This window comes from Chlorocebus sabaeus, chromosome 15 (assembly GCF_047675955.1).
Source record: "Chlorocebus sabaeus isolate Y175 chromosome 15, mChlSab1.0.hap1, whole genome shotgun sequence".
Classification (NCBI taxonomy): Eukaryota; Metazoa; Chordata; class Mammalia; order Primates; family Cercopithecidae; genus Chlorocebus; species Chlorocebus sabaeus.
The window spans coordinates 62,863,793-62,888,544 of NC_132918.1; the positions used below are offsets into that span (position 1 = coordinate 62,863,793).

General features: G+C 34.8%; 1 protein-coding gene across 12 annotated transcripts in view; it reads right to left on the reverse strand.

The window, feature by feature from the left end:
• TBC1D5 (TBC1 domain family member 5) overlaps positions 1-24,752 on the reverse strand; it is a 567,416-nt gene that overhangs the window by 249,470 nt on the left and 293,194 nt on the right. For all 12 annotated transcript variants that reach the window (XM_073023627.1, XM_073023630.1, XM_073023626.1 and 9 more), the window contains 4 exons: positions 14,142-14,250; positions 12,596-12,685; positions 12,418-12,492; positions 10,872-10,939 (listed from right to left, as the gene is read on the reverse strand). In XM_073023627.1, the coding sequence (XP_072879728.1) occupies positions 10,872-10,939; positions 12,418-12,492; positions 12,596-12,685; positions 14,142-14,250 (342 nt within the window). The remainder of the gene's footprint in view (positions 1-10,871; positions 10,940-12,417; positions 12,493-12,595; positions 12,686-14,141; positions 14,251-24,752) is intronic.

Consider the following 24,752-nt stretch of genomic DNA (forward strand, 5'->3'; position numbering starts at 1 on the left):
CAATAAACATACGTGTGCATGTGTCTTTATAGCAGAATGATTTATAATCCTTTGGGTATGTACCCATTAACGGGACTGCTGGGTCAAATGGTATTTCTGGTTCTAGATCCTTGAGGAATCGCCATACTGTTTTCCGCAATGGTTGAACTAATTCACACTCCCACCAAAAGCATTCTTGTTTCTCCACATCCTCTTCAGCATCTGTTGTTTCCTAACTTTTTAATGCTCGCCATTCTAACTGGTGTGAGATGGTATCTCATTGTGGTTTTGATTTGCATTTCTCTAATGACCAGTGATGATGAGGTTTTTTTTTTTTTCCAAATGTTTGTCGGCCACACAAATGTCTTCCTTTGAGAAATGTCTGTTCATATCCTTCACCTAGTTTTTGATGGGGTTGTTTTTTTCTTGTAAATTTGTTTAAGTTCTTTGCAAATACCTGGGAGTACAACTTACAAGGAATATGAAGGACCTTTTCAAGGAGAACTATAAACCACTGCTCAAGGAAATAAGAGAGGACACAAACGGAAAAACATTCCATACTCATGGATAGAATCAATATCATGAAAATGGCCATACTGCCAAAAGTGATTTATAGATTCAATGCTATTTCCACCAACCTATCATTGACTTTCTTCACAGAATTAAAAAAACTATTTTAAATTTCACATGGAACCAAGAAAGAGCCCATATAGCCATGACAATCCTAAGCAAAAAGAACAAAGCTGGAGGCATCATGCTACCTAACTTCAAACTATACTACAAGGCTATAGTAACCAAAACAGCATGGTACTGGTACCAAAACAGCATGGTACTGGTACCAAAACAGATATATAGAACAATGGAACCGAACAGAGGCCTGAGAAATAACACCACACATCTACAACCATCTGATCTTTGACAAACATGACAAAAGCAAGCAAGGTGGAAAGGACTCCCTATTTAATAAATGGTGTTGGGGAAACTGGCTAGCTATATGCAGAAAACTCAAATTGGACCCCTTCCTTACACCTTATACAAAAATTAACTCAAGATGGGTTAAAGACTTAAACATAAGACCTAAAACCATAAAAACCCTAGAAGAAAACCTAGGCAATACCAGTCTGGACATAGGCATGAACAAAGACTTCATGACTAATACACCAAAAGCAATGGCAACAAAAGCCAAAATTGACAAATGGGATCTAATTAAACAAAAGAGCTTCTACACAGCAAAAGAAACTATCAACAGAGTGAACAGGCAACCTACAGAATGTGAGAAAATGTTTGTAATCTCTCCATCTGACAAAGAAAGATTTTTAAAAGCATGCCACACAGCTCTAGCAAGCAGAGATCAGGGATCTGCTAAACATCCTACAGTGTGCAAAACAACCTCTCAAAACAAAGAATTGGTCCAAAATGCTAATATTCCCAAGGTTGAGAAGCACTGCATTACAATATATAAACCCAGAGGGCAGAAACAGTATCTACTTATTTAGTCTCCACCACTTTTTGAATAAGATTTGAGATACTGATTCATTTATGTTTCTGTCCCGTTTTGCTTCACTAAGTGCTTGCCCACTGAAGGTACTTAATAAATGTTTCCTGATGAAGCATTAAATCTAGGCAAACAAGATTAACATAAATTATAGAGCAGTGGAAAAACAGAAGTCCCAGGTACCGTTTCCATTTCGGCCATTAACAAGTTATATTTGCTTATTCTTGTCATAGTTTTTCTGAGCTTCAACTTTTCACCTTTGCAAAATAAACGGATTTTACTAGATGACTATTAATGACACAAATGCTTACAATGGGTGCCAAGTACTGGAGAATATGAAGATACAAAACATATGAACTCAAGAAAATCTAGGAGAAAAAAACAGACATCTTATAGATAATTTTGAAAGAATATAATTACAATAAAATGTGCATCATATATTAAAGAACAGAAGAGGCAGTCTTTTCTTTATTTGAATATTCAACTTCTAAAACAGTGGCTGACACACAGTAATTTCTCAAGTAGTATTTGCTGAATGAACAAATATACCTACAAGCCTTACAAACAACCAAACCTTTAAGGAAAATTAAGACGATACAATCAGGGACTAGGAATATAAAGGCAACGCAAAAGGAAAGCCTGAACAAGGTTCTGCTTTCTTTAATTTATTTTTTGCAATGAAGAAAAGAATGACAAATAGTTTTCATAGTTCATAAACAGGAGGTGAATAGAGAATTTTTTTAAGTGAAAAAAAAAGAAAGTAGTAATTTATTGTGATGACAACGAGTAGGACTCAGCCCAAGAGGACAGCAGAAAAAATCTCCAAGAGGTTAACAAGGAAGGTGGAATAAGAAATCACCATACAGTTGGGAAGATTAAGCAAAAACAAAAAGAAGAGGGGGCGGTTTGGGATGACAGGATACAAGGTTGGGAGAAGGCAGGTGTGGCTGCAGTTCAGGAGATGGGACCTGTCACCATCTAAGTAGAGGTTTTCATCTAAGGTTCTTTCTAGTTCTACAGTGCCTGAGTCACGTAACAAGCCCTTTACCCCACTCCTCCACTCCTCCAAAAACATCTTTCTGTTCCTACCATAACGGTGAAAAATTAGGAAAAAATATAAACGTAGGTAGATATACTGTACATGTACTTTCAGTGCCAGATGACACTGTGTCACAAATGGAAATACAGACTTTATTTTGAAGTTTTTCAATAATTAAGAAAAAAATTAAATACAAAGCCTTACCCCTGAAGTACCAAAGCTGCTTCAATTCTAAATCTGCTGAAATGTTCTAAAAAGACTGTGTTACACGCCCAAACAGGCTATGCCCATTGGGAATATTATTTTACTGCTCACCAAACTTTACTTTTTAACCTTCTCCTAATCATATAAATCTACAACTATAAATAGTCCTTAAAAATCTAGGCTCATTCAAAACAAAGAAATCTGAAAAGCAAAAATTCTATTGGTCAGCAGTTCAGAGGGTACCCCTGTAACTGTGCTGCCCCTATGTACTGCTGCTCCTAAACTCCAAAAATAAGGAGCACCAGCGTGCTAATGAAAGCACTGCAACTATATGTTCTGTAGCAAATAGACCTATATTTTCATTAAAATACTGAAAAAAAAATTTTTAAGTTTTTAAAAATCTCACAAATTAGAATAAATGTATGCTAAGAACTTGCATGCTTAAATGAAACAGAAATGGGAAAAATATACTTTAAAACAGTATAGGAGCAGTACAGGAAAATACTAAATATACATATGCAATAGTAATTATTTTGTTTTTACCTTAAGTGTCAAATGAGGAAGGACCACAGGCCATTTGACAGAAGAATTATTTCTCATATTCCTGAAAATCTGTTTTCCCCCCTCTTTAATATTTAAGAAACACACACACAGGTTGCCGACAACTCTTAGAGAGCGGCTTGTGTTGTAGTTTTCACTTTCTCGGCTGTGAACAAGTGCATATGTGAGGGCTGGTCGTGCATGCACAAGCATGTACTTTGCCTGCATTAAATAAAATCACAACACAACACCAAGTACATCCACTCATTCATGTGTGCCTGCAGTCCACCTCGAGGAGACTGAAAATATAAATACAAGCTGCTATTTTGGTGTGATCACAGGAATATGGCAGCTTGTATTTTTTTTTCTCTTTAACATTTTAACACTGGGCAGATTGTCGGCATTAACACACACCAAAATCAATTCTGCTCTGAAATTGCTTGTAAAATCCTTCTTCCCAGAGGAATTTGTTTTTTATTTAAATAAAAAATGGGCTTGAAGGAAACTGTGTAGGAGACACCGACATTTAGGACATCTTAACTTTGTAAAGTGTGACATCAACGGACCAAATTACTGGGAGTATTTCTTTTTCAAAACAGGGAAATACTGTTTGAGATTTCAAACAGTATTTTGAGAAAGAGAATCTTTAAATTAAAAAAAAAACAATAAATTACTCAGTAAAATCACTTTTGAATATGCTTAACATAGCAAAAAAATTCAAAATTAATCTAGTTTCCATCCACATACTACAGTGTAACATAGTAACTGCATTTGATCAAAAATTCAGGTACGACTTATCTACTGTAAATATTCATGTCACTTTCTAAAGGAGAGAGAAAATAAAAGTGAATGTTTCACAGAGGCCATACCTAAAAAAAGTTCAACATGAATAAAAAACAAAATGTAGACATTTACATCATGTATTACACAAAAATATAACAATAATGACATATCATTCCAATTTTAGTATATGTGCTGCTGAGGTGAGCATAACAGTGGATTATCTATACAGCGCTGTCCAAAAAACTTTCTGTAAGAATGGAAGTATCCTCTATAAGAGTTGTCCAATACAATAGCCATTATCAGCTGTATGGCTAATATAGCTACTGTGATGACTAAAATTTTTATTTAATTTAAATTTATATTTAAATAGCCACATGTGCCTGGTATCTACCAAACAGTACAGCACATACCTATAATTTCTAAAAAAGAATTTAAAGAATTTTTTTATTTCCGTACCTGCTCCATTCTTCTTGCAAGCAATTATTAATGAATCCAGAAAATATCAAATAAAGTTTAATTGAGGAGACAAAGTTTGCTTGCAAAATATCAAATTGTAAGATTTAAAAAACTGAGAAGACAAAATTTGCTTAAATAGATTATGTCTGAAGCATGGCATACATACTATAAACAAAAGGAAACAATAAGATGAGAAAGTTACATTTTTTTGAGACAGGAACTCACTCTTTAACCCAGGCTGGAGTGCACTGGCGTGACCACAGCTTACTGAAGTCTCAACCTCCTGGGATCAAATGATCCCCGCACTGAAGCCTGCCAAGTAGATGGGACTACAGGTGTGTGCCACTATGTCTGGCTAATTTCTGTGTTTTTGTGGAGACAGAGTTTTACCATGTTGCCCAGGCTGGTCTCAAACTCCTGGGCTCAAGTGATCCTCCTGCCTTGGCCTCCCAGAGTGCTGGGATTAAAGGCATGAGCCACCACACCTGGCCCAAGAAAGCTGCATCTTTAAAAACTCACCATGGAGATACAAGTAAGAAAAAGAATGATTAAATTATGAATGAGCTACCTAAAATGTTAACTACGATAACTAGAAATACAAAAGATCAAATATTGAAGATGATAACAGCATATCAATAGGCAATCAGATAAACTTTAAAATATGGTCAAAGTTACAATTATAAAAGTCAGTTAAATAAATTTAATCATTTAATTCAAGAGAGAGGGAAAACACATTTGAAGAAAAGATGAGACTATTTGGCAATATCTTATAAATATGTTAATCTGCAAATGATGTTATAGATGCTGCATATATATTTTTAGAATAGACCTTGATAGACCAAATAACATACTTCTTTGGCATCTAATATGGAAATGATATGTTATCCTGAACTCATTATTTCCACCATTTTAAATAATACTGAATTTCATTTAATGTTACAGCTTTTGAAAACATGGCAAAATTTGTTCAGAATAGACAATTCAAGTTCTAAATTAGAATGCCGTAAATGGAAATTCCTTGATTTACCTTTTGATTATCAGTTTTTTCAGCAATAAAAATGGGAACAGTAACAACCATATGTAGCAAACCTGCACGTTGTGCACATGTACCCTACAACTTGAAGTTTAATAATAATAAATAAATTTAAAAAAAAAAAAAGAGGAAAAAACATGAAAAAAAAAAAGTACAGTATAATTGGATATAGTTAAATAAATTTTATCTCATCAGAGAAAAAAAAAGATAAAGAGCAATTAATTGAAATGAATGCAAAACTCTTTGAGGCAAAAAAGGGTTAGTGACATAAAAGAATATTAAAATTGGCTGAAGGGGAAGATAATATTTAATACAGTGACATATCCAGATCAAATACATTAAATGATGGCAGAATCACAGCTCATGAAATCAAATTATCTTGTTTAAACTCATACTAGAAAGTTGATAACAGTATTTTTTTTAAGTATGCTTATGTCTCTGAAAATTTAAAGATGTTTGAGATAATTACTAAAATTGAACAACACTGATCATCAGTGATAAGATTCATAATCAATGATCATTTATTAAGCATCAACTTGGTGATGAGCAGTGAAACAAAAACAAGACTAGGTCCATGCCCTCAAAAGTTTTACTACTAGGTTTGAAAGATAAGACCTGGGCTAACACAAGAGCTCTTCTACATACTGCTTCTGTTAATGGGACCAATAATCCTGCATTGTAACATTTTTTTTCCTGTTTTGTCTGTAAGCTTCTTTTTTTTTTTTTTTTTTTTTTTTTTAGGCGGAGTCTCGCTCTGTCGCCCAGGCTGGAGTGCAGTGGCCGGATCTCAGCTCACTGCAAGCTCCGCCTCCCGGGTTCCCGCCATGCTCCTGCCTCAGCCTCCCGAGTAGCTGGGACTACAGGAGCCCGCCACCTCGCCTGGCTAGATTTTTGTATTTTTTTAGTAGAGACGGGGTTTCACCGTGTTAGCCAGGATGGTCTTGATCTCCTGACCTCGTGATCCGCCCGTCTCGGCCTCCCAAAGTGCTGGGATTACAGGCTTGAGCCACCGCGCCCGGCCTGTCTGTAAGCTTCTTAAGCATCCATGTCACATTTATCTTGGCATCTCTACAGCCTGGTACACTAAGGAGATTAATATAAATGTATTGAATATACTGGCAGATGGACCTAAACAAATATAAGACCAAACAAAATTAAATAATATTAAAAAGTTATTAAGAAAATTCTACAGAACACAGACTAGGCACAAATGATTTCCAATTGCCAAGACAGGAAAATGTTTCATAAACTCAGGTGATGAACTCAGGTCTTGAATGATGAGCGGTCAGGAATCTAACAGGAAGCAGAGGAGGGAAGCAGCATTCCAGCAGAGGAGAGCATGAAAGATTCCAAAACACGGAAAATAGAAAGCACAAAACCTGTTCACTGAATAATGCTAGAAGCACTTGTCTAAAAGGGAACTGGGTATGTATTAGAGAAACTGAGTAAGTCCATTCTTCTTCAGGCCACAGGGAGTCATATAAAGTTTTGAATTAGGCAAACAGAATGATTATAAATGTGCTTTGAGTAGAGTGATTAGGCTGTAACACATGGAATGGACTAGAAGTGGAAAAACACTAGATCCCAAGAAAACAATTAAACAAGTAAGTGACTGTGGGCAGGAGGAAAAAAGGATCAGAAACAGAGCAGTAAAAATGGAACAGAAACTTATGAATATGAGAAAACTACATATAATAATCCCCTAATTTGTATTTTGAAACATAAAATACATATCCCAAACCTATCTACTCCTGTCTTTATTACTAAATTTTTAGTCTAATAAATAGATAACATTACTTAACCTGAAACACTCCAATAGACTCCTACTTGCTTTTCCAGCTTCCACTCTTACAACTACCTTTGCCCCACTGCACAGCAGCCATAATTATCTTTTTACGTATCATGCCACTGCTCAATGTACTCCAAAAGCTTCCCATTGCAATTGGAATAAATCCTTACTTTTTACTGTGGTCTACAAGACTGCTTGTCTGGCCTTTGCTCTCCTCTCATATTTCCTTCTCTAAAGCACTTGCTCTAGCCTGCCTGACTTCTTTTTGCTCTTCTAAACACTGAGCTTGTTTTCACTGAGAAACTAACTTTGCCCTAGCTACTCCCCCTGTCTACAAGTTCTTGCCCTAGTTCTTCATATGGCTGGCCTTTAAATTTTTTCACATCTCAGCTCAAATGTCATCTTTTCAAAGATGTCTTCTCCAATCACTATTCCTAAAGTAGCCTTCCCACTGGCTACTCTCCTTCTAGCTATCCAGTTACTCTGCTTTATTTCTTCAGAGCAATTATCACCCTCTGTAATTATCCTCTTTATCTATACACGCTTGTTGTCTCACCACTCTCCCCTATACCACACTAAAATATACAACCTGTGATGGCAGCACCCTATCTGTGTTATTCACCACTCCACTCTGTCCCCCACAGTGCAAAGGGCAATTATGGAACATAGCGATGCTCCATAAATACACATTTTAAAAAAATTATTATCACAAAGCTAGTAAACAAGTAACGCTTCATAACCTTATCTGGGCTGTACTTCTATTTTATTAGGGAATTCCTCACAGACTGAAATGAAAAACATATATTTTAGATCATATAGTACCTTATAAAGATGTAAATTTATACAAACTATTCAGCTTTTACAATTAAATAATTTTGTGGACTTAAAATAAGACTGACCGCCTTACCTCACAAGTTAAGTATTTGCCAGAAAATTTATATAAAATTTATATAAATGTTAATCTAAATGTGGAGAGAGCCATGGGAGACTCTTCAAGAGAAGAAGATATGGAACCTTCCTGTGATGGTTAATATTGAGTGTCGACTTGATTGGATTGAGGGATGAAAAGTATTGTTCCTGGGTGTGTCTGTGAGGGTGTTGCCAAAGGAGATTAACATTTGAATCAGTGGACTCAGAGAGGCAGATCTACCCTCAATCTGGATGGGCACCATCTAATCAGCTGCCAGCATGGCTAGAATAAAGCAGGCAGAAGGTGGAAAGAGCAGGTTTACTGAGTCTTCTGGCCTTCATCTTTCTCCTGTGGTGGATGCTTCCTGCCCCTGAACATCAGACTCCAAGTTCTTCAGTTTTTGGACTCTTGGACTTACACCAGCGGTTTGCCAGGGGCTCTTGGGGCCTTCAGCCACAGACTGAAGGCTGCACTGTCGGCTTCCCTACTTTTAAGGTTTTGGGACTTGGACTGGCTTCCTTGTCAGCTTGCAGACGGCCTATTGTGGGACTTCACCATGACCATGTGAGTCAGTACTCCTTAATAAATTCCCCTTCATATATACATCTATCCTAATACTTCTGTCCCTCTAGATAACGCCAATACATTTCCCTACTATGCTATCAACTATAGGGCCTCCTAGCTACCTTCTTTGGGTCACTGGTTTGCCATTTTAATTAAAATATACTAGTAGAGATACACTTTAAGAAAAACATATGTATGTGTATAATATACATATATATGTATATATGTATCTGTGTATATGTCTTGCATTTTTGTAAGAAAAAAACAGAAAATATAGAAGTTTTCAAGAATAGCACTTTCTTACATAACAAAGCAGAAATGTTCGAACTAAGTAACTAAAATGATCAACAAATTCCCAGTATCACTGCCTATTTGATGTGGCTATCAGAGTTTTATTTTCCCCCCTTCTTGTTTGCTATTTCTTTAAGTCAATCTGGCCCCCATGGCCTCTGACTCTGTGACTCAGCACCAGCGCTGTGGCCCCTTCATTTCCATTTGGTAACTGTAGAGAGGTTAATTATAATCCTGCTCATTAGACAGATCAATCTGAAGGTGGCAAGTTTTTAAATACAACTACCTAGCATTTTAAAAAGGAGATTTTGTTAACCAAACTTTAAAGTTAACCAAACTTTAAAGTTTGGTTAACAATATATACTGCACATTTTGTTTTTAAAAGGCCTGTTTACTACCACTGATGAACTATATACTTAAATTACTGAGGAAATTCCTTCTTTTGTTTTATTGGTGTATTTACTGAGTGCCATGACTCCTGTGTGCTAATACAATGGTGCTCTACTTTCTGCACCTACATACTAGGGAGACCAAGCACTATCACCCACACCTCTGAGAGTAGCTTCCCTAACTGGGTTACTTCTGAGTTAATTGGATAACTCAAGCTAACCAAAATGATCCCAAACTTCCCACCCCATACCCTATTACCACTGCCAATTACCTGTGGTTTCATTGTACTCTAAACCTATGATTCTTCTGAATTATTTTCATTTTAAAGTAAGAAATTGTATTTGTTAAATATGTACTACAAACTTAGTAGTAGTTCATGTCATCTCATTATTCAGTATTCACAACATGCAAAGAAATGAGTATCAGAGAGTCAGAGGCCTTGACATTACAATAGATTTAGTAGGAATTGAACTAGGAGTGGCGTACACAGGCAAAGCTGCAGAAGGACTTGGAGGAAGCCACCAAGGACTTGGAGGAGATACTCATGATTCTGCACATACCTGGCTAATCCTAGATCCTGAGGACTGCATTAAGTTTACTAACATTTATATAATGATTTATAATTTAAAGTATAAACCTATCTAATTTACTACTATTCTGACAGATATTAATCCTCAAATATCATAAGAGATGGTTACTATTATTCTCATTTAACAGAAGAGGAAACCGAGAGGGAAAGATATTGAAGTAATCTTCCTACAATTACACCATCAGTTAGCTAGGACTCTACCTATGATCTTCTGACACAAATTCCATTTACTCCTCACCCTACGACTCAGAAAGATGAAGTCGAATATATCAAAGTTATGGATACTATGCAAAGTAACTAATTACCCTTTTACATAGTAAATACTGAGTGGACTGAGAGAAAAGATTGTTTGTAAACCTGAATAGTTTCAAGAGGAAGAGAAGTAAGGATAAGAATAATGGTTGTCATTTAACAAGTTTTAACAAGTAACTTGGTGAGAAAGGGATTCAAAGGCATAAAGCAAGGGATAAATTTTTCTGGCAATAACACTATGACTATACAATATAACCTTAAAAAGGTGCATATGACTTCAAATAATTGTTGGAAATTGATAAAACTAATTAAATATTATTGAAGATTATCAATATTATAAATGTAATTTACTTTTAAAAAGGGAACATAGAAATCTGTGTCGTTAGAGGAGAAAGCAATCCTTATTATCACAATTTGTCAAAAAAAAGTTTGTTATTAACACAAGTAGATTACTGCATTCAATTAAGATGCCTCTCAGATTTTGTGTTTTGTTAAAATTAGAAAGAGATAACAACAATTTGAATTATTGAAAGTAACATGTAAATAGTTCTACGTACGTTCTTTTGACATCTTGTTCAATCATTGATCGAAGTTCTTTATCTTGGAAGAATTTGTTCCAAAGACTCTGAAATAAGGAAAACAATCTATTATATAGTCTCACACCTTTGCTTTACTTTTAATGATTTCAATTTAATAATTTAAATGGCTAAATTTATTCTTCTCTGAGTTATCGTTTCACGTTGCAGATAGAAAACCCGAGACTGGGGTAATTTTTATTAAAATCTAGTTTAATCTCAGAAACACATCTTTACTCTAACATCAATTTTTCCAGTTTGATATTATCATATGAAGTCAGCCCTCCTTATCTGCAGGTCCTACAACAAAAATCAACCAACTGTGGATCAAAAATATTGGGAAAAAACTAAAAATAGCAATACAACAATAAAAAAAATACAAATTAGAAAAACAACACAGTATAACAACTTTAGCATTTACAATCTATTAGGTATTATGAGTAATCTAGAGATTGTTTAAAGTATACAGGGGGATATACACAGGTTATATGGAAATACCATGCCATTTTATATAAGAAACTTGATCATCTGCAGATTGTGGTGCCCATGAGGAGCATGGAACCAATCCCCTGTGGTTAATGAGAAACTAGTGTACATTCTTAAAACTTTTATTATCTATATAAAGTGAACAATACTTTTCACTGCCATATGCTACTGCTACTACCCCTGTAACAACAGAAAGGTGCTTGGATTACAGCAGGACTCACGGGCCAACTGTCCCCAGCTTGAACCTGACCGGAATTCCCAATGCACTAAGAAAGATGGGTAAAGTTTTCTACAGAGCTTGGTTTTATAATCCAATAGGTTTTCATGTACATTTTAAAATGTGAATTTAAGGGAAAGTTTTTAAAAATTACTTAATATTTTATGTTCTTATACCAAAGAGTCTACAAATACTTATGTATCAGGAAAGAGAAATGCTAACACTATGTATTAAATGGGGAAAAAATGTGTTTTTAGGTAAATAGGCAAAAATTAGAGCACTCACACTTTCACAGTTACATAATATCTTTAAAGTAGTAATTATTCCTTGTCTTCACTAGAACATGAGTAGAAGTAGACCTGATATTTTAAAAGCTTCTGCATAGACTCACTACAAATGGTTACTTCTTTCTTCCTGTGAGTTAGCCCTGCTAAGTGAGCCCTTCTTTATTTTTACCATGAAGGGAGGCCTTCCTTAGCTACCCAATTCCCCACTGCAACCCTGATAAGAGTTCTATTCTCATCTTTATGCTCTTACATTTTACCCTTAGTTCTTACAGAATCCTGAGATTTCTTTGTACTGCTATTCCACAGAAATAGATCATAAATTTCCTACAACACAGCATATATATATAATAACATGTAATATAATATATAATACATATATAATGTAAAATCATTCTACCAGGTTTTAGGTGGTACTGTATGTGGAATAAAGAAAACAGCTGGCATGAAATATACTGCTTTCATGGTGATTGGCAAACAGTCACATAAACATATTCTTAGAAGCAAAAGAGGTTAAGATATGAATAAAGACGAACTTTACCCCTTCATCCTGTGAAAGAGGATTATTGATCATCAAATCTTGTTGGCCAACAACCTTCCTTGGGTTTGTAATATGCTAGTAAAGAAAGTGAAAAAACACACACAAGGATCAGAGGCTACTGGACTTTAAAGTGTATATAAGAAAACAATTACATTAATTAAATGTACTATTTACTTACTATTTCTTTAATGTTGCTATACCATGCTCTTAATTCTTCAATTCTACTTATCCATTGACTTTTGTCTTGAGGAAGAACACAAAGAAATAGCTGTCAAGAAAAACAGAAGAAACTTTTGTAAATATCTTAAGATATAAAATGTGAAACTATGCCAAACTGAATCACCTGAACATTGAAAGAAATAATATTCATGATATTTCATATTCATATCATCATTCTAATTCCTAACAATTTCTGTTTGGAGATATTTAAGAAATATATAATCAGAAAATTCAAAAAGTGAACAAAGGCTATACCACAAAATAGAATCAAACTCCCCTTCAGATTTACATTAAAAAGGAAGAAAAATTCATTGAGGTTCAAATATAATTCACATTTTACATTCTAGTCTTAATGGGAGTGGTAGGGGGTTATTAGGAAGCACAGAGTCTGATTAGTAATTGCTACATTTAAGGTTTTGTTTTAAAACAAGCAGGTAAAAGATAGTGAATAGCAGTCTCACTGAGGGCATAGCCTGAGTCATGAAAGCATTCCTTCTACAGAAAAAAAAATGTAATTTAAAGCTGGCAGTCAGCTTATGAAAATAACAAACATTCTTAAAATGACAAATTTGATTTAATTTAGTTTAATACAATATTAAAATAAATTTGGATTTAGGTTTATTTTTAACAAATGAAAGATACTAAAAGTTAAACAACAGGGAATGGGGGTGGGGCACAAATACTTGTATACAAATATTCTAGCAGCAGGTCTCCTGCCTTTAATGCCTGCATCTAAAAGAAGAAAAGTGTATTTTAATTACTAAATCTAAATTATTAAACCTAAAACTGTCTAATATATTATGTGTTTCTTTTGTCTTTACTTGCATAGACTTTGTATGCTTAATTTATGCAGATAACCCTAAAAACTTTTGATAGAATTCATTCCAGAAATGAGTCTAAACCTAAATAAATTCATGTTTAGAAAACAAAAACAAACAATACTTCAATGTAATTAAAAAGATAACTATAGATTATTATTACTAGTTTTGGTAATCAGTGCTCCTTTTCCTCCTAAAGGAGAGTGATCCAATTTCCTTCCACTTCTTGCCACCCCTCACTTTGTGTTTCTACTAAATGAAATGTGAAAAATATTTTCCTGCTGCCATTTATCAAGAAAAAAGGGAGGATAACATTATATGGCACTTGATATAATAGGAACCTAAAAGTTAAACCCCCACCACTGCCTTTTCTTGAAAATCTTCAAGAATTTCTGCAAAAGACTCTGGGGAGTGTAAAAGTGTTGCTCTGAATTTGGCACCATCAAAACAGTTGAAAAGATAGTTATTTTATATGACTCTTTTACCATTATCACTTACTCAGGACTAAGGTAGTTCAACAACCTTATTAGTAAATGTCCTATGAAAGATAAACATACATAGTCAAAATAATGGGAGTGAAATCTCTTGGAAAATTCAGTGATCCCCTGCATGGCTAATCTTCCAGGGCATCAGGTAATGTGTTGATATATTGCAACCAGAAACTGTAAATAAATATTTTCTTCTTACCTTCCAGCAAATGCTGCGGAACCTGCTGCTTCTCAGCTGCCCATTAATCCCCTTCTGCCTTATTGTTGCCAAGTAATTGTTGTTTACAAATAGTTCTTCCCATTCTTTCCTATATGAAAGAAACCAAAGCATGAGAATCCTTTTGTTAAAATTCCTCTGCTTGGAGAGAAGTATTACGGGAAATTAACTGTAAGTAGGTCTAAAAAATGCAACTTTTAAAACATATATATTTAGTTGTGTACTGTTTCTGAACGCATGGCTGTCTTTTTGGACACAGTTCTTCCGTAGATTTAATGAATATGTAGATAGCTATAATTACGCCAGCTACTGAAATTCATAATGTCTATGGAGGTTATTCCATTTCCTCTAAAATGCTGATAGTACACTTCAGTACGTAAACAAGAAAAAGATGAATAATATAAATATATGACTGTTTTAGCCAATGATAAAAACATACCTGCTCCAAAAATAGGCAACAAAGAAGTGTAATGTTGATTATATGGCTTCTGATGTGAAATACCTGTTTAAATGAACCAATTTCTCTTTAATGTCAGGCTGGACAGTAAAGTATAATAGAAGACTACTTTAACTGTTAGTGCTGCTCACTATTGAAATTGCAAGTTCTTTCTACATTATCAGTTTTAAAATTTTAACAGGTGTAGGCAAATTTTTAAAAAAATCAAAAAATTAAAAAGCCTCACTGTAAAAACTGTTAAAGGCAAGCTTGAGTACCTTGCAGTACCTATGACTGAGTAGATAAACAACTGAAATATGCCTCCCAGGCTTGCAGACACCAGGGGCCTAACACCTGTGCCTCATTAATATACAAGTAAATCTGCTCTACTGGGAAACAATTGGAAATTAATTGTCCCAAACCATTTACTGAGTTTGAATAAAGGAATCAGACCTATATTCCCTGCATCTTGCACCAAACTAAACATTAAGAATCATTTGAGTAGAGGCTACTGAGATTAGCTTTATGAAATTTCTCTCAAATTCCATCATATCACAATAAAACTTACATATAACTGAACATTTATTGTCAAAGCTGAAACCCTGATGGCAATATCTTGAGAGATTTCTGAAAAAGAAAGCCACTAAAATCCTCAATCATTCTTCTGTTATACACACGTGCGGTTGTCACTGGCTAGACCCTACTCATTTTGAGAAAGGATAATCTTGCATACTATGCTTAGAGTAATGAACTGAACTGTACACAAAAAGTTCAAAACTTGACCATGGGACAAAATGCATCTTCTCCACACAGTTCCAGAAGAGTGATCAAAGACAATGACACATTCCCTACTGCCACCAGCAGAACTTCCAGCTTTAACCCAGTAGCGTTGTGATCCTCAATCACAACAAGCCTTCCGCCAATAGTGGCTTCGGGCTAAGACTGTTAAATGAGACACACATTCCAACCCATGCTGGAAGAAATGCATTTCTATCACCACTCCACAAAAATTTCTTATTCTCATTGCTCTATTAGTTTAAAAAAAATTGGTTTTACTTTAATTTGTATTATTACTGAACTAAAAATTGTTCATGCTTTTGGGTCATTTTACTGTTCCTTTGTAAAACCTGCTTTTTGCCCTTTACCCATTTTAAGCAGTACAGGATAGTGGTTAAGATAATGAACATCAGAGGTGCATGCTTGGGATCAGAAAGACAGCCACGCAGTAAGCAAAGGTACACAGCTCACTAGCCACTTACAAGATGTGCAAGCAAGGGCAAATTTCTTAACCTCTCTGTGCCTCAGTTTCCTCATCTGTAAAATGGAGTAATAATAGAATCTACTTAAATGATTATGAGAATTTTAAAAATACATGAAAAGTCCTCAGAGGACTATCCAACACACACACACACACACACACACACACACACACACATTTTTAAAAAGAGAAAAGGTCTCACTTGGTCATCAGGATGGAGTACAGTGGTGCAATCATAGCTCACTTTAACCTTGAACTCCTTGGGCTCAAGCAATCCTCCCACCTCAGCCTCCACTGTAGCTGAGGCAACTCAGGAGGGACCACAGGCACACACCATCACACCTGACTAATTTTGTACTTTTTGTAGAGACTGGGTATTGCTGTGTTGCCCAGACTGGTCTACAAAGGGCCTCAAGCAATTCTCCCTCCTTAGCCTCCCAAAGTGCTGGAATTACAGGTGTGAGACAGTGTGCCTAAATCCTATACTTTTAAAAATTAATATTTTTGTTAATAATACTGCTTTTTAGTGTGCCTTATTATTGATTAAAGAGAAAAGGTTTTCATACATTAAAGACATCACGCCTTCATCAGCCAATTTTTTTAACCCAGTGGTCTTAATTTTCAATACATTGACGCTTTTTAAATTTGTATATAATTAAAATCTAACACTATTTTCTCTTATTGATCTTTCCATTGTTTTCTCTTGCTTAAGTAATTCTTAATCACTCCAACACCAAATAAATATTCAGTGAAATCTCGTGGGGCTTTTTTCCCCATTTTAATCCATTTTTATTACCTATACTATTGTAAATATGTACTATTTCCAAGTAATTACACATATATACTGATATCTCATAATGTTCAAACGTTTTGTCTAGTTTTTAGCAATGTTCAAAGATGAGATTAGCAGTGAGTACATTAGAGGAGTAGAGGCATACCTCATTTTATGTCACTTCATTTTACTGCACTTCACAGGCACTGCATTTTAACTAATTGAAGGTTTGTGGCAACCTTGCATTGAGCAAGTCTATCAGCATGTGCTCACTTCGTGTCTCCTGTGACATATTTTCATAATCTTTACAAAATTTCCAACTCTTTCATTATATCTATTATGGGGATATGTGATCAGTGATCTCTGATGTTACTATTGTAACTGTTATGAAGCAAAATGAACCACAACCATATAAGACAGTGAACTTACTGATAAATGTTGTATGTGTTCTGGCCATACCGTAAACAGTCCCTTGTCTCTCTCCCTCTCCTTGGACCTCCCTAGTTAATAATGCTACAATGGCCTTGTAATGTTCAAGTGAAAAGAAGAGTCATAAGTCTCTTAATTTAAATCTAAAGTTAGAAATGATTTAGCTTAGTGAGGAAAGTGTATCTAAAGCCAAGTTAGACCAAAAGCTTGGTGTCTTGCACTAAACAGGTAGCCCAGTGGTGAATGCAGAAAAAAAAAAGTTATTGAAGGAACTCAAAAGTGCTACTCCAGTGAACTTATGAATGATGAGAAAGCAAAACAGTCTTACTACTGATACAGAGAAAGTTTCAGTGGTCTGAATAGAAAATCAAACCAGTCACAACATTCCCTTAAGTCAAAACCTAATCCAGAGAAAAGTCCTAACTATCTTCAATTGTGTAAAAGCTGAGAAAGGTGAGGAAGCTGATAGCAGAGGTTGGTTCATGGAGTTTAAGAAGCCGTCTCCATAACATAAAATTGCAAAGTGAAGCAGAAAGTGCTGATCGAGAAGCTGCAGTAAGTTACACAGATCAAGCCAAGATAACTGTCGAAGGTAGCTACACTAAACAATAGATATTCAATGTAGATTTAACAGCCTTCTATTGAAGGAGGATGCCATCTAGGACTTTCATAGCTAGGGAGGAGAAGTCAAGTCCTGGTTTCAAAGCTTCAGAGGGCAGGCTGTACTCTTGTTACAGGATAATGCAGCTGGTGACTAAACTGAAGCCAATCTTTAATCATTCTGAAAGTCCTAGAGACCTTAAGAATTATGCTAAATCTACTCTCCTTGTGCCCTATAAATGGAATAACAAAGCCTGGATGATAGCTTATCTGTTTGCAACACGGTTTAAAGAATATTTTAAGCCCATGTTTGGAAACTATTGCTCAGGAAAAAAAAAGATTCCTTTCAAAATATCATTGTTCACTGACAATACGCCTAATCACCCAAGAGCTCTGATGGATATGTACAAAGAGATTAATGGTGTGTTCATGTCTGCTAACATAACATCCATTCTGCAGCCCATGAACTGGGGAGTCATTTCTAATTTCAAGTTTTATTATTTAAGAAATACATTTCATAGGCTATAGCTGTGCCATATGATAGTGATTTCTCTGACAGATCTGGGCAAAGTAAATTCAAAATCTTCTGGTAAGGATTCACTATTCTAGATGTCATTAAGAACATTAGAGATTTATGGGGGAGGTCAAATAGAAACATGAACAACAGTTTTTAAAAGGTGATTCCAATCCTCACGGATGACTTGGAGGGGGTTCAAGACTTCAGCGGAACAAGTAACTGCAGATGGGGAAAAATGACAAGAAAACTAGATTTAGAAGTGGAATCTGAAGATGTGACTTAACTGCTATAATCTCATAATAAAACTTAACTGAATTACGAGTTGCTTCTTACGAATCAACAAAGAAAGTGGTTTCTTGAGATGGAATCTACTGCTGGTGAAGATGCTGTGAATATTGTTAAAATGATATCAAATAATTTAGAATATTTAATAAACTTAGTGAGAAAGCAGCGGCAGAGTTTGAGAAGACTGAGTCCAATTTTGAAACAATTCTAATCTGGGTAAGATGCTACCAAACAGAATCTCATACTACAGAGAAATCTTTATTGAAAAGAAGAGTCAATCTATGTGGCATACTTCACTGTTGTTTTTTTTTTAAGGAATTGCCACAGTTACCCCAGCCTTCAGCAACCACCACCCTGACTCGTGGGAAGCCATCAACACCAAGGCAAGAGCCTCTACCAGCAAAAAGATTAAGAACTGCTGAAGGCTCAGATGATCCTTGGCTTTTTTTTTTTTTTTTTTTTTTGCAATAAGGTATTTTTAATTAAGGTATATGTATTTTTAGACATATGCTATTGCATACTTGACAGTATAGTGTAATCATAACTTTTACATGTACTAGAAAACCAAAAAAAAATCATGTGACTCACTTTATTGCAATAGTTGCTTTATTGCAGTTGTTTGGAACTGAATCCACAATATCTCTGGGGTATGTATACACATTTCAAAAACCATAAATATATTTAAATAGCTTGTAGTCTGTGAACAAGCACAGATCTCAAATGTACAACGTTTTGAACCCAAAAGGAATCATAATTTGTGAGACACCATGCAGTTCTGTGTACTGAAAACACAAAGTATTCCAGATAAGAGAGGGAAGTATGAAGCAATGACTCCTCCAGTCTTTTCCAAAATCAGCTCCTATTCACAAGTACCAAGAAATTGTGAAAGTACAGGCACAGCTGGTGGCTACATTCATTGCCATCTTGTCAAGTTAAGCAGGCTTTTAAGGTCAAGTTACATACTACTTATGTAATGAAGGATAATTATTTGTTAGCTTAAATAAGACCCTGTACCTTGATTACAATGTTGGTACAGAGAAAAGAAGACTGAGGCATGTGAATTGGAAACATTATCTCTGAAATTTACAATCATTTAAATTTATTCATGGGTACTTAACAGTTCTAATTAAGGCATAACATCTCAAACTGATGAACAGCTCTAACAACAGAGGAGCATAAAGGCCACAAGATAATATATTAATTGTCTTTCGTTTCTATTGAATAGTGTTTCTTCAATAAACTGTAACACAGAGTAAATATAAACATTTATTAAGTGCCTACTATGCGCTTAGCACTCACAGGCACATTTTTTAAAACATACGAAGTTAAACAGTGGATAGATGGACATGTAAACCAGTAATAAAATCATTACTGCAAAGCACTCTGGTAGTATAGAGGGGAAAGAAATGGTTTGATACTTCAAAATTAAAACTTAGAATATAAAATAACAGTAGCACCATAGCCACTGAAATACTACTGCAAAGAATTGAGCTAACCAAACATTAAACAGATTCCAGACGGCAAAGTGCTGAAAGGTTTAGCCCTTCTATGGGAGAGGGATCAAAATGAAGGTTTTTTACAATCACAGATATGAATGGTAGGCCTCTCCTCCTGAAGTTGGAGGAAGATATGATTAACAATAGAAAATATTGAGGTGTCAGTAGTGAAATTTTTCAGTTTAATTAAAAAAAAAAGAAAAAGTAGTTGCTAAACTCATTCTTACATGAAAAATATGTATTTACGATATGCCTGAACAGCAAAAATCTGAAAATTATGCCATTGAAATGCTTTTAAAAGACCCACTTATGATATAGTATTTCAGGTGAATCACTTCTAATCTCTACAGCAGTCCTCTTAGGGTATACATTTTTAACCCCTCTTTATGAATGAGAAAAGTAAGGTTCAGAAAAATTAAATAACTTGTCAAGAGAATAAAGAAATGAGAAATAGGAAAGACATCTTTCTGAAATGGCATGGAAGTAACCACTAAAGGGAAACATGATTCTCCAGATACCAAGAGCAAAAATGACCTCTGGCAACAAGGCAAGATAGAAATATACCCTTATTTCTTCCTCAGATTTTTAGTTTTTGAATATCAAGTCCACGGACATGCAGATAACTTTTTACTAATTGGACTGAGAAGATAACAACAGTCCTGTGAGTAGTTAAGAACCTGGGTGTTTAGGTGTGTAAAACCTTAAATGGAATGGATTAGCCACCTGGACCTTGAAGATTTCCTTGATAAAGCATTAGTGCCATCTAGTGGCAACTACTCTATCTTGCAGATACTGGGTCCCTGAAAACAATCATCATCTAAGCAGGGAAAGATGAAGATGAGTAGGTTTCATTTCTCAGGCCAATGTTAATAGACCAGTACTAGCTGCCTTAGAAGCACTATGTTGAGAAGGACTCTGAGCTTACCCATGTGCTCCTCAGGAAAGAACACTGTAACTTATTAAATATGTAGGCCACAACTGATGCAATTATTTCTCAAAAAATAAAGTCAACTTCTGCAGCAGTAATTGATACCTTCCCTCTAAGAAGACCTATTTAGGTAGTTAAGCCTCCTGCAATGGCTATTTTGACATGGAAAGCAATTAGAATATGCAGTGGATAAATACAGCTGATGATTATAACGAGATATCTATTTGTAATTATATATTTTAATGTAGTAGTTTCCCAATATATGCTCATAACATTGGTGTGAAACTAGTATCTTCTAAATTTGTTGATATCTTCTAAATTTAAGTTTAAATACTTTTATAACCTACATGATGACTAATAAATGACTAAATTATGTGCTAATTTATGACTAGAAAGCTTCTGAATCATTATCCCAAATGCTGATACACTATAGAATACACTAATTTTACACTGTATAGATTTATATGATGGTTTCTATCCCACTTTTAAGCTTAATGTGGAAAGGAAACAATCTGTTTGTGGGCTAACTGAAGAAATCCAAATGACTACAATAATAGCAAAGAGTTAAGGGACTACATATAGTTTAGGACTGAAGATCTCTAATAGTTGGTTAAGAGGAGCTACTTAGGCTTCTACTGACAGTGAAATTGCTGAGTGGTTAAGAGAATGGATTCTCACCTTGGGAAAAGCCAACACGTCAAAGACAGTGGAAGAAAAAAGAGAGTAGAGAGATGCTTCTAGCTCTCTGGGAGGTATAGTGATAGGGGAGTATAGCAGACGGAGCTCTCAGAGACGACCATGGAGTTTACAAGGTCAGCCAGCCAACCAGGATCATTTCATTGCAATTTGAATAATAAGATAATAGAACAAAACGGCCATGGCAGGATGAAGCAGAATTTAAGCAGGATTAGATCAGGGTTAGATGGGTAGAATATCTGAAGCTGAGGAAGTAAAAGGTAAGAAAGCTGAACTTGATTCAAAAAGATTTATACAATTTCATAATCCTAAAGTGCATGCCAATATTTTTAAAAATTGCCATATTTAGTATGATCACATTTATTTTATCAAAGAGGAGCCAGTAAATTTTTAAATCTGTTTCTAATCTATATCAAAATACATTAGTGAAAGACTTCTATCAATGCAAGGACTGTACCATAATTCCAGTATTATATTTAAGAGTATATACTTTTAAGTCATTTTAAAGGTATGATTTTGAAAATACTATTCAAATAGAACAAGGAATATCTAACTTAAAATCAATGGAAATATGAAAAGTGTAAATCAGATATGTCAGCATAAGACTATAAAGTGTGGCACCAGATATGGGTAAGCTACAACATTAGGACTGCAGGTGCCAAGATCAACCAGATAAACACTGATGTTATCTATAATTACCTCATTTTTAGCTTAAATCACAGGTAATGAGGGAACTCACGAGTCTCTAAAAGGCAATTAGAAACTGTACTGGCTTTTTTGCTTCCTATATCAAGAATTTTCTAAAACTTACTTTTATTTAAAGCTTTTTTTCTCCTCCATAATGAAACATCAGGGCATATCACTTATATATAAATATATATATATAAAACAGAATGCATAATTACAAGCTTAAAATGTATTTCTTCATATGTCTAGGTGAAACATGTTATCATATGATGAGGCTCCACTGAAATACAGGTAAAGAATAGTTCATTGCCTAGAGGTTTGTTAAAATTACAATGTTTTGATTCAGGTTTGAATTGAACTTTAAATTGAGAAACCTTGAGCCTTCACCTCAGTTTTCACAGGAACACAAAGAACTGAGTTAAAACAGTTATGCACTGTTAAATATAATACTCTCTTTTTTATTATTTTATTTTATTTATTTATTTATTTATTTAATTCTCTATCACCCTGCCTGGAGTGCAGTGGCACTATCTCTGCTCACTGCAAGCTCCACCTCCCGGTTTCACACCATTCTCCTGCCTCAGCCTCCCAAGGTAGCTGGGACTACAGGCACCCACCACCATGCCCGGCTAAATTTTTTGTACTTTTTAAGTAGAGATGGGTTTTCACTGTGTTAGCCAGGATGGTCTCGATCTCCTGACCTCATGATCCACTTGCCTTGGCCTCCCAAAGTGCTGCAATACTCTCTTTTTTAAAGAAAAAACAAAAAACAACAAAAAAACAGGCATTATTTTCTTCAAAATATAGTGTTTCAGAGCTTCTAAATCCAGGGTCATATTAAAGTAGGTAAACTCAAAAATCATGCTTTAAAAAAGGAAACCAAGAAAAGCAGTATCACGAGCTTTTTGATTTTATAACAAACTTTTGATTTTTAATTGTATTAATAATTTAAATATACAATAAAGATAATTAGATTACTAATCAAAGGACTGGTATTTAGAAATGAAGTGAGAAAAGGATCCTATACCAGACAATCTCTGTGAAGTTGTCTGGAGTAAGTCTATTTTATACTCCATGGTTTACTCATGCTTCCTCTATAATTAATAAGGAAAAAATCCTCTCCCTGCAGACCTGTCCTACCTTCTTCCCACCCCCACCTCACCTCATTTACTTTGATATTTGTGATAACTGGCACAGGCTTGATATCTAACATTCTATAACATGATAAAGAATTTGCCACACAGTCTGCAAATATAAGCCAATACTATAAAGGAAAGGCTGGTAGAATAGAGAATAAATTACTTTCCAGTTATTTATAAATAGACATTTATTTAGCAAAACCTGATGTCTTAATTAAAAGTCAATCCTACGACTTAAAGCATGTTTTCCAATAGTGTGTTGACTAATAGGGTATTACCAAATAGAAATACATGTGTGTTTAAATACTTTCTCTAAGGAATATTAAAATCAATTGTATTTTAACTGAATCCATCGTTCACTTGATAACCTCTAGATGAGCGCTAAGCAAGTGAACTTTCTGAGATGACAGAAATGTTCTACATCTGACTCTCCACTATGGTAACCACTGACCACACATAGTTACTAAGCAGTTAAAATATGACTAGTGCAGCTGAAGAACTACATATTGTATTTTAATTAATTGAAATCCAAATTTAAATAGCTTCATATTGCCAGTAGTTCCTGCATTGGACAAGGAAGCTTAAAATGTTTTAAGGATGGCAACAATTCACTTGTATACACATTCAATTTTTAAAGTAACAACTATAAAGTTTCAAGGGATATAAATATACAAGTGATGCATACGCATATATAACTGGGGAAAAAAAACAAACATTAAAAGTTAAATAATACATGTGGTTACATAAAGCAACTTAATTCCGTAAGCGAGGTAACATAGTATATAATTTTTCTAAATAAATGGTGCTACTAATAAGACTATTAGATATGGATATAATCTTTTTCTTTTTCTTTCCCGTATCTATCTCATTGCCTCTCCCTGTGGTTTGTTTTTATCACTCCCTTCCCCTGCCTCCTCCCATACCCCTCTTCTCACACATATACCTGAAAGTTAGAAAGGCAAATCTTTGGTGATCACAGTGTTACTTCTATTGGTTACCCAAAAACGGTCAATGCTGGAAAAACCCAAGATTTGGATCATGAACCTAATATAATCATATTCAGCAACAGGCTGGCTAAACAAACCTAGAAGGGATAATTTAAAAAGAAGATAAATGGGCCATGGGATAAACTTTTGTTTAAAGTCAATTAAGTATTTTAAGAACTGCTCCCCTGTGGTAAGGCAGGGGGAAGGGCAAGAAAACAATAGTAGTTATTTTGGACATTGTAAGTTTATTACTGTGAACTGAACAAAATACACATAAGTCTGTGTCTAGATCTATGAAAGTTGAGCTACACTGTTCAAGAGAACTTCAAGATTTAGAAGTTTTTTTTTTTTAATTGGAATGAGG